A 12,165-nucleotide genomic window follows, 5' to 3' on the forward strand; every position below is an offset into this window, starting at 1 on the left:
CCTCCTTTCTTGATGTATCTGTGTGTGTTTGTGTTCGGTGCGTGTGCTGTTGGCCTTGCTCCAGGGCGTGTGGGCTCTTTGGAGGCTTACGGCTCTGCGGGACGTCCCCCGCAAGCCTCAGGCTTGGTGGGGTGCCTGGTCTTAACCCTGTGTGTGCCAGGACCTCTGGCAGATTACACCCCACATACGGCAGACGGCATAAATACACACACACGCTACAACAGTAATCCCATGGTTTCGGGGGGTGGGGGGACCAGAACACCAAGTCTGGCAAAAACACGTTTGCAAACTCAGTGTTTGGTAACACAGCCATGTGAGACTACACTTCCTGTTTCATAGACAAGTCTGTTTACTCATATATCAAAATGGTTGAATTTGCTGAGAATTTAAACGACAAAAAACAAGTGGAACTAAACTTCAGGAATGAAGGCTGAGAAATACAACTTTGATTTTGAAAGAATACACTAAAATGAAACCGTGTAGAAACAACTTTCAAGTTTAAGGGTTTTTTTTTTACAAATTTTAGATGTTCTATATGAGAAGCACCTCTAATGTTGTATTATGTGGAGCAGGATTTTAGACCAATGACATGTTATGCCCAGCTCAATGCCAAAGAAAAAGACACCAAGCAACCACTCGTTGTGGTCACAGCTGATTAGGATGAAACTTAGATTTAAATGTAATAGATAGCTTTTTATGACTTGTCACTTTATACAGTCAGGCCTGGAGAGAACACAGTGCTGGCCCTTCATATGTCCAGTTCAAAAAATTCTGTCTATGGCACCATTGGCTATAAAGAGACAGGAAGTGACTTTGGTTTGGTTCTTGATGACCTAATATGTTGTCTTGGAAAAACCGGGAGGTTCCTGTATGCTCCTGTTTGTTGTTTTTTCTTCCACCAAGAAGTGTATGCTGGCTGGTCTGTAGCACTTTACTCAGACTTTCAGACAGATGTTACAGTATACACAGTGGTCTACTACAACTGAAAATAAACTAACACAAACACCAGAGAATTAGATGTGATATTTTCTATGTACTGTTTAGGATTTTTAAAGCATATTGAAACATACATATACACAATCAAATTTGCAGCACTTGCACTTCTCTATTTAAAAAGGGTCATCATATTTGGGGTCCTTGGCAACAGTTAAGATGAGATGCACACTTTCAACTTACAACGGGGACAGGATGCATTCTTACATTTAAAACAGCTAAGCGTAGTCAAAGACTTTGGCGTAGTACAGCAAAACTAAAGGTGATGATACACAGGGCAACTTTTTGAGGAATGTTACTGGGCAATGTTGCCGTCAATGGGCAATCAGATGAGACACAGGGCCCACGACCGATCTAAATTATCCAGATAGAAATGTATTGCCCATTTTCAATGGGAAAGTGCCCAAGCAACAATCGCTCGGCAAGATTGCCAAGCAACATTGCTCAAAAAGTTGTCCTGTGTATCATCACCTTAAGAGTACTAGTTTTTTAAAAGATGCAAAAAACAAGCAATTTATAAATAAAACGGACTGAATAGTAAAATGAGTTGTTAATCTTACGAATGTCATTTGCTGCCTTAAGTGTACAGCTTAAAGACCCCTTGTGGTATTTAATGTTGTTTATATGTATATGTGGTGTTTTTAATATGCTTTAAGACAAACCATGTGCAAATTCATGAGTCAACACCATTGATGAGTATTTTCTCCTTAAAACTGCAGTGGAAAAAAAAATGGTTTGAAATCGCTGGCGTTTCTTACATCCCAAACTACCCTGTAACCAATCACAACAACGTGCTGGAGGGCTTTAGCATATCATTAACTCCAAAGCAGGGGAGTCTCAAGAGAAGCCAGGTTATCTCGCTATATTTTTCTATTGATATTCAAAATCGGGTACATTTAGGAAATTAGCGGGTGAATTATGTATATTACGATGTTATGATGAACTGCATGCCTTTCTCCACTGACGATGCTGATTGTTAGAAGGCACCTGCCTGGCTCTGAGATGGCGAACGGGAACACGGTTCATGTAACATTAGCAACAGATTATTAGCTGTTTGATAACGTAGTCAAGCCAAAGGCTAATCATATTAATTACCGTTATGAGTCCGACATTGTAGAGAGCGATACATAAAGCGCATTATTCTGATACATCGACTTGTAGACAAGCTTGTGTGAGTGAGTGGAGGCGGGGCTCATTTGCATATTCATAGTTTTTTTTATTAATGCTTAGCAGATACAGGCTTTAACAGTTGACCCAAGAGCCTATCGTGATCTGCGGCTACTCAGAAAACTGCCATGCAGAAAATAAAAACTAGTTCCGCATATACTAAATGAAGCAAGGGTATAGAGTTACATTCAAGCTATTTTAAGGCATGAATACATTTTCTTTCACTGGAAAAACGTTTAAATATGGCATTTTGGTGATCAAAGTTAAGTTAAGGGATAAAATTATTGACTACAGGGGGACTTTTGCGTAACGTGTTGGGATCTCAAGAACTTTGGAACTAAAAACATTGATTGTGGATCAAATCCCTGACATACACAGTCATGAATCTTCCACTCCATCTGAGACTTATTCAGCCATGTGCGTTTGACTGTATCTATCAGTGTGCAAGACTAGGGCCGCACCTCTTTGCTGCTTATTTAATGAGTACAAGTTCTACCAGAGGTCTCCCAGGCCAGAGCAAAACACGACATGGAGTCAGAGCCTCACGCAGAACCAGGAGAACGAAGAGGAGCATAGAGAAGACCTGGATGCACCACTGCTGTCTCTCTCAGTTTCTGACAACCCTCCTGCCATCTCCTGTGCCCACAGCGAATGCTGTGCCCCCATCCCCCCACCAATCAGCAAGCGACACAGCCTGTGACATCACAGTGCAGTCAAATTTCCAGTGATCCAATCCGTGCATGTTGCCGAGCCTTACTGAGACTGAGGGTGAAGGAAAGACAGACAGAAAGAGAGTGAGGGAGAGAATTAAGTACAGGGAGGGAAGTTGAGTGAAGAGAGACAGACAAAGAGCGAGAGATACAACGAACAAGCCAACATTTAAAAAAGAGATACTTAAAAGATACAAAAAAAAGTTTAAAAGGACAAACTAGGGATGAACATTTTGTAAAATGTAAAATATATAAACTTCTCGACTTCATTAAATCGACAGGCCCACATGCAATCAGGCTGGACTTCAGGAAGTGTAGGCTGCCCTGAGCTCAACTCAGAGGAAGAGGTCTCCGTGACCCAGCCACTGCAGGAGACCCCAGCCTGCACAGGTCCTCGGAGGGTACAGAGGCCATTCAATCCCTGTCTTAGGACAATCAGACCCGGACCCACGAGACATCCGTTACTATGGCAATGCCAGTTAATTCAAGCTTATGCGCCAAACACATACACAGAGCATTAGTGCAGATCTTAGGTTATTCTTGCTCTCTGCCTCCGGCTCAGGGATTCGAGTTATACAACACCTTCTCCAACAATACGGAACCAAGTGCGTGTCTTAACACCTAAAAACCAGTGGTGGGCCGAAGCCCGGAACGCACCAGACACTTCAGTTAAACCCGCTTGTTTCAAACCAGGAACTATAAGATTTCATCAAAAAGATCTTCATTTGTGTTCCGATGATGAACGAAAGTCTTACAGGTTTGGAACGACATGAGGGTGAGTAAATGATGACAGAATCTTCATTTTTGGGTGAACTAACCATTTAAGGCTGATGTGTGGAGTTTTTTTTTATTTTTTATGTTTTTGAAATAAGTCTCTTTTGCTCACCAAGGCTGCATGTATTTGATCAAATAAAGACAGTAATATTTTAAATAACTTTTTTGATTTAAAACGTTATTTATTCCTGTGGGGGCAAACCTGAATTTTCTGCATCATTATTCCAGTCTTCAGTGTCACATGATCCTTCAGAAATCATTCTAATATGCTGATTTGGTGCTCAAGATACATCCCTTATTATTATCAATGTTAAAAATAGTAGTGCTGCTTTCTTATGGAAAATGTGATACATTTTTCAGGATTCTTTGATGAATAGAAAGTTTAAAAGAACAGCATTTATTTTAAAATATTTAGTAACATTATGAATGCATTTAATTTCACTTTTGACTAATTGAATCCATCCTTAAAGAATAAAATCCATCCTTTATTTACACACTTTCTATTTTTTATGCATACTCTTATTTTATTAATAAATTATCAAATTACATAGTTTTAAGCTATAGATTTCTGTAGTGATGTTTCGGTTTATGTCTCTGTGGTCTTTCAGACGAGACTATTCGAAATGAAAGAGAACGAGGCGTTGTGTGTGAAATTGCAGGGTCTGTAATTGCGCCACCTTCATTTACACAAAGATCCTGACACAATGTCCACTATGTGACAAGCATTCAGTAGCAAGTCATTTTTCTGTCCACACTAAAAGCAAAAAAGCAGCATGAAGTGACAAAGAAAAATCTAATATTTGATGTTTAATCAACATCAAATGGCATTCATTCTCTACCATTCACTTTCACTGAATAGGGATATTCAAAGAGAAATGAAATGCTTGATTTTGATACTTTATTTTATTCATAGGTCATTTGTTGGATTGTAAAAACTGGTCTTCCACTCCACAATAAAGCCAGACATGAATGGACATGAACACAGCCGGCATAAATTTTTGAGGAGGATTTTTGACTGGAACATCAAGTTGGAAGGTCAAGTTCAACTGTGAGAGGGAGAGCATTTCAAGTATCCCAATGTTTCAATGTGGAGTTAAGGCTTATTAATAAATTGAAATTGATCATTATTTGCCAATATTGATATAGCCTTTATTACTTTTACTGGGATTGGTAACACTTTATTTTAAGGTGACATAGTTAAACATTACTACATGTACTTACTTTAGTAATAACAGTAAATTATTCATAATTACAAGTAACTAAACCAAACCCTAACCGTAACTCAGCAAGTACATGTAGTTAATTAATATTACTTAGTACTTATTTGATTAAGTACAATGTAACTACATCACCTTAAAATAAAGTGTAACTCTGGGATTAAAAGGGTGGTTGATTATGATTTCACTTTTCTAACTTTAGTTAGTGTGTAATGTTGCTGTTTGAGCATAAACAACCTCTGCAAAGTTACAACGCTCAAAGTTTAAAGCAAAGGAAGATATTTGCTTTTAAAGGGATTGCTTTTTAAGGACTACAACAAACGGCTGGTAGGGACTACCGGGTTGACATCACTAACCCTAAAATTTACATAAACGCCGCCCCCCGGGAAAACGCAGTCCATGTAGAGAAGAGGAAGAGTTGTTGTAGTCGAGCACATTTGTGAGTCTGCTCAAGCTGTAGCATCTGTCTTTTCACATGCAGTACAGTACATAACACAAATGCTATAGCATGTCAGTCTGTAGGCATCTTACAACAGTTCCCACACGAGGGATTTATAGATTATCATGACAGAATATGCTATTTGAAATAGTTAACTCTACATCAGCAACATATTCATCAACTAACCATTCAGAAATGTCCGGTTGCATTCTACATGTCACTTCTTGAGTCTCTCCATCATTGTCTGATTCCGGTTTAAACATAAAAGGCAGAACAGTTTCTGACATTTTAGTGCTTGTCTGTGAGGTAATCGGAGCTGCTAACACGAGCTCTTGAAGCTCCGCCCTCTGTGCCGGGAGCAGCAGCTCATTCGCATTTAAAGCGACACACACGAAACGGCGTGTTTTTACTGACACTAAAAAATGGACAATTTTAACATGCTGTAATAAATTATCTGTGGGGTATTTTGAGCTAAAACTTCATATACACACTCTAGGGACAAAGAGACCTATTTTACTTATTGTAAAAAAGGGGATTATACCACCCCTTTAAACTACAGTAAGGCTTGAATTTCCTAATAATAGCCTAAATAGCTATTTGGAAATTGGTTAACAAAACCCCCACCCCAAAAATGGCTGACAATGACCGAAATGGAAAGCACAGGAGCATTTAATTTAATTGGAATAACATGCACTGATAAATCATACACAATAAGTTTAGGAATGTGCAGTAGAAAGTAAATGGGACCAATTTTGACTGGCATGATTTGGAACAATTAGAAATCACACTGTTGGTTGAACATCCCAGTGCGATGAGTCAGAATTAGAGAGCTAAAATGTAGTGTTTGTCACAGTCATTAGGACAAAAACTACATAGTATTGAGCTTGGTAAGGTTATGGAGTAAGACACGGGTGCAAACAGTCAGGGCAAAATAAGCATAATGAGCAATGAATAAAAAACGCCAGAATAAGTTCGCTAAGAACACAGCATCTGCTTGCAGGCATTTTTAGTGGTCAATGGTCAAATCAATTTTTAAAAATCAATACGATTTAAACACTTTATCATAAAATAAAGCTACTGCAAAAGTATTGGCAGAAACTAGTTAGCTAATCCTCTGAGCATCTTCTCAGAAACAACGCCATTCCACTCTTCTCATTAAAGAGTCTCTGCCAGCTGAGGAACTATTGAATAAATTATAATGTTGCTGTTTTAACTGTCAATCACACAACTGTACTAGAGCGATAACTGCTCCTGTGGCTCTGCAGTGCTCAGAGCAGCCTGGACTGATGCTTTGCTCGGCAGAGACAACTTGCAGTTTCTGTAATCCCATCATTACCTGTATTTAAACATTACAGAACTACAATCCCTGTTGTCTTGCTTTGTACACTCTAGAATACCAAATGGTCCAGGAAGAATATGGGAATCTTCTGCTGTGATTCTAAGCTAAGATCAGAAGAATTATCAATATACATTCAAATTAGCTTCAGTTATGAGTAGAACCTTTTTCTATGACGATTTTCTATGTCTAATTCTACTGAAATCTCTTGAGCTTTAAGGGTCATTGATAAGTCCCCACTATAAAGAAAAGGAAAGTAGTTTAAAATGTGCCATATTCTTACAAATGTAATCCTTGAATTAATGTTGGTTTAATAGATTTTTTAAATCAATCATTCTAAAAAGTTGTCATGTGGTGTAACCAACCATCAAGTAAAAAATAACATACTTTACTTACACCTTTAAGTGAATAATAATAATAAATTACATATCATAATAAATTATAAATGGATTAATAATTAATGATTTTTGGGGAAGTCAAAACCATGACATTTAACAACCTGTAGGAAATTGAGACTCCACAAACACCCATAAGACTGATTTTTTAAGAGCCTATGATATATTTTTTAAAGCGCACCTATGCTATTTTAAAGGTTCCTAATTTTGTTTTAGAAGTCTCCTACAACAGGTTTACATGCATCCAACCAAGGTCATCAATAAAACGAAACAAATTCATAATATAAATTGCACATCACCCAATTTCTCAAAGAGTCTGAAATTGGTTCATTTAAAGATTTAGTCTCTCTAAACCCCTCCTTTCCACTACCCTACTCTGCTCTGATTGGTCAGACGACCCAGTCAGTTGTGATTGATCTACCGAGAAAAAGAAAAAAAAACGCCTATCACCGTATCTGAATTTCAGCTCCGGAGGTTTCGTCAGCGCTTGATCAGTGTTTCGAAGAGGAATGATGCCGTCTGTTTTTCTGTATCAATTCCAGTGCAAGTTCTTTTGAAGTGGATTTGCAGCACTGAAAATAGCATTTTCTCAAGATGTCAACAACAGGAACCAAACTCTTCCAGACCTCAGCTGCGATTAAAGTATAAAAAAAGTAGGCGTTGTTCGGGGCAGCCAATGAAGACCATAGGCTGGCAATGGCATTATGCAAATGTGTTAAATTACTACGAAGGAATGTAACAGGAAGTGAGACAGAAATTGCTGAAAACTCATTTTGGCCGCTTAGAATCTATTCTTTCTTTTTGGAGACAATAAATTTATTTGCCATGCACTTCGATCTGTAAAACTTTGCAGAGCTTTTACATTCACAAGCAGCTATATTACACAATACACACTGCATGAAAGGTAATATTTGAAAAAGCATAATAGGGGCACTTTAATCAAATTTAATATTATAAATATAGTAATAAATGATTATGCCAAACTACTTAAGTTCTTTTCAAGAATTAAATGATTTTAATGAGGTTTTTATCCTCATTATGATATCAGAACATCTGTATCACCCTGACATTCTGAGCTCCAAAAATTATCAATAACTTTTAATTCAGAAATTGAACATGCTCATCGTAGAAACGGTGTATTCAAGTAATTGCATTTTTCGGATATTTTTGAATAAATTACCAGAAATGCCATCAAAAGGAGTGTCACGTCATTGACCCTTATGCAAGGTTCTGCAGGCACAGATTCCTGGCCAGTGATTTACAGAAAACACTACTAGGCACACAAAAAATGTTAAAGAAGCAACTGCATTTTCCCCAAGGTGGATGGAGAACAAAATGCCTTTTCAAAATGTACCACGTAATAGGCTACGGCTATTGTACCAGACAGAAAAGTATGAAATTTGCTTGCTTGTGGTATCATACATCAATTGCTCCCAAGACCAACTGCAGGGCAAACACCCGCACAGACCGGACACATATGTTACCCTGGACCACAAAACCAGTCACATGGGTCTGAAATTGAGAATAAATAAGCTTTCCATTGATGTATGGTTTGTTAGGATATGACAATATTTGACCGAGATACAACTATTTGAAAATCTGGAATCTGAGGCTGCAAAAAAATCGAAACAATAAGAAAATCGCCTTTAAAGTTGTCCATTTATGTTAGCGATTGTGCTGCATTCACTCACAAAAATAAATGTTTTATATATTTACGGTAGTAAATTTACAAAACATCTTCATGGAACATGACCTTTACTTAATATCCTAATGATTTTTGGCATAAAAGAAAAATCGATAATTTTGACCCATACAATTGCCACAAATATACCCGTGCGACTTGTGACTGGTTTTGTGATCCAGGGTCACATATTAGAGATAGCAGACACCTGGTGAAGCTTCCCAAATACCATATATCTCTGCTCACTGCATCCATTGGCTTACATTTCTCATTCATGGCTCCCAACTTAAACCTGACCCATCCCGAAGATAGCCAAGTTCAACGCCACCAATCGCAATGCGATTCATTCAATTTCCATCATTTCTCTGGCTGTTCATGGTGGTCTGTTTTGAATTTTTTTCCCTCTGATTTTCTTGGCACATTTATTCTACGCTGGAGTCTAGGAGAAGCCTCCCTTCTGGGAGAAGAAAAGAGAGCCAGAGAAAAGCCGTTAGCTCAATGAGAGAGAATTCAGGCCGACTACCTTCTCCATCAAGTGTGAGGGAGGACAAAGGAGGAAGAGAACGCTGAGGCATTGTTTCTCCCTCACAGGGCATTGTTTTAACCATTATGGCTCCACTTCCAAATTCAATACCCCAAAATCCACTCAAAGGAAAACGATGATTGTATTGGAGCTATCAGGAGAATCACGAAGAAGGTATCTAGGGGTGCTTTAATGAGATCCAAATGACAGTTATTGCCCATTTCAGCAATTAGTACGGCTGCGCTAAGTGTATAGGGTGCACAGCAGAGGTCTGAACATGGAGGTGTAAAATTTTGCAAAACTGGCTTCATTCCAGTCTGAGGTTGGTCAATGTGCTTTGTTTGGTCCACTAGACCGATGAGAGAAAAAGAGAAATGGAGAGAGAGTGCAGATGTCGTCGATCAGTCGTATCGGGTGATGCAGTAGCCAGCGGTATGGAGGCCCTTGGAGACTCTCTGCTGGATGAAGCGCCTGGGGCCATTTTCAGCCTCAGCAGCCAAAGATGTTGCAAACACTGGGAGGAGCGTGTAACAGAGTAACAGATATTTTTGCAATGGTCTTAAAGTGCTGAACGAACGCATTCACAAACCTGTGATTCATCTCCGTACAGGACATCCAGTGAGAACAGCGACTGTTCAGAATCTGCTAACTGTATACTGAGTATTACAGATCCAATACAGCCTATTTTTGTCTAAATACTTTGTGAAAACCGTATGCATTATTCAACCCTTTTAAAAAGTGGTAGGCTTACTTTGTCACATGAATACATTTACGTCAAAATTAAAACTTGAGATAGATAACGTCTTAAAATAATAGTTGAGTCAAAAATGAAAATTGTCATCGTTTACTCACCCTCATGTCGTTCAAAACGAGTTTTGTTCTTGCACTTCAAGCGAGTACAGTTGAGCTTTTGTGTTTACCAGATTTGATGTGTTCTAAGCATGTGCATTGATCAATATTTATATATGAATAAAAGCCTAAATTAAATACGTTACGTTCATCTTTTAAAGTGATCGTGTCTCTTCCGAAGACTTGGATTGAACCATTTGATTCATATGAATTACTTTCACAATGAACATTTAGAAGTGTGAAACTTTTGGTTGTGTGTACTTCAATGGACAAAAATGATGAAAATCCAGGTACTCTATAAACAAAGAACATCTCAATTCTGTATACTTCATATATTAGAAACATGTTTAAACACTAGAAACATCTTGACAGAATAGAAGACTCCCGATCGGATGTTCCTAAGTTAAACCAGAATGTGTAAATTCACTTGTAACGCACCTGATGAAAGATCCGCTTTTCTTCAGGTTAGACCAAGTTCATCAACTCCCCCTGCCTCAAGAGTAAACTTCCCACGCCAAATACTCTCATTACACCAATAATTACACTGACTATGGACACTGTAAGCACACATTCATTCTCCCTAAATCAGCATTCTAAATCCTAATGGATAATTGATACCAACAGGGAATCCGTTACTTACAGAGCCAAATGCAATCAATGGAAGGGATAAATGATCAAAAATGTAACTTTTAACATCATTTTCTCCCCCCTCGTGATGTTTCAAATCTATATGACTTTGTTTCCTCCACAGAACACAAAAGGAGAGGTTAGGCTCAATGACAGCCTCAGTCACCATTCACTTTCATTGTATGGAAAAACAAATGAAAGTGAATGGTGACTGAGGCTGTCATTCTGCCTAACATCTCCTTTTGTGTTCTGCCGAAGAAACAAAGACAAAGTCACATAGATTTGAAACATCATGAGGCGGGTGAGTAAATGGTGAGTAAAAAGTAAAAAGTTTTCAATTATTTACTGTTCCTTTAAATTGATATCTGAGCTTCAGCCACAATAGATAATTGAGTTAATTAGAGATGATTGTGAATCTCTTTTAAATGTGTTAAATATATATTAAAAAGGCAGCAGTGCATTATTGGCATCTTCTTTCTTTATGAACACAGACCAATTTGGGTAGCCTATGCCAATATACATCTCCATTAAGTTAATTATTTGACACATAGCATTATATATTCTATACTTTATATCTACACAGTTTCTCCATGAGCACTGAAGTCACTGGACTCAATCTACTGTCTTAAAGATTATGTGCCAAAACTTTCTCCATTACATTCAATATCTATAAAAAGTAAATTACAAGACAAAAATTTGACACTGTACCATCCTCTCCCATTAAAACATAGTGTTTCTGACCCGTCAGAGTGTGTTAAGTGGGGCGGGCAGCTCAAACTTTAACTTAAAAAAAAAAAATCAAACGCTTCTCTTCTGTGTAAATTTAAGAGTTACCCGCTTGTTACTAACACTCAATGACACCCGCACGCGCTACATCATGCTAACGGCAATATATGTAGCGCCAGTTAGTAGTAAAAACATTCTCGGGGTCCCGAAACGAGAGTGTTCCTCTTCATCTCGCGGCTCGCAATCCCCATCACCATCATCATCCTCTCACTGTAGTCCTACAGTACTTTAAATAATAAAAGAGGAAGGACAAATCTAAAACTGCTAAGCCCTGTTGCGAAAAAGCATGAACGAGAGCGACACACACAAAAGGGCACGACATTTTTTACCCAGCATGATCTCTTACCTCCGACCCGGTACATGTTGGCTGCCATGACTGCCCCGGTCCTGCCTGGCGTCTCCAGGTAGGGCTTTCTCTCTCCGCCGCCGCCGCTGAGTGCTGTGCGCTGGAAAATGGTGGATTGATCAATACGAAGAGGACTAGTGAAGGGATCTTAAAGAGACAGTGCACATATTTTTACGAAGCCGCGTTCCACGGGGCGGTGTGAGGGATCTCGTTCAGAATCACCCGCGTGTTTAGAAACACCTTCTCAACAAAGCGGGATCGTTACGCAGGAGCAGAGACTCGGGCCACGGGGCTTGGAGAGCAGCGCGAGAGGGGAGGGGAA

General features: G+C 38.8%; 1 protein-coding gene across 3 annotated transcripts in view; it reads right to left on the reverse strand.

The window, feature by feature from the left end:
- mta1 (metastasis associated 1) overlaps nt 1-12,165 on the reverse strand; it is a 47,354-nt gene extending 35,189 nt beyond the window's left edge. For 2 of the 3 annotated variants that reach the window (XM_056245570.1, XM_056245569.1), the window contains exon 1: nt 11,844-12,165. In XM_056245570.1, coding sequence (XP_056101545.1) covers nt 11,844-11,871 — 28 coding nt within the window. In that variant the 5' untranslated portion in view covers nt 11,872-12,165. The remainder of the gene's footprint in view (nt 1-11,843) is intronic. The other variant, XM_056245568.1, reaches the window with a different exon arrangement.

Source organism: Rhinichthys klamathensis, unplaced genomic scaffold, assembly GCF_029890125.1.
Source record: "Rhinichthys klamathensis goyatoka isolate OS25496 unplaced genomic scaffold, OSU_Roscu_1.1 h1tg000032l_1, whole genome shotgun sequence".
In the NCBI taxonomy this organism is placed as follows: Eukaryota; Metazoa; Chordata; class Actinopteri; order Cypriniformes; family Leuciscidae; genus Rhinichthys; species Rhinichthys klamathensis.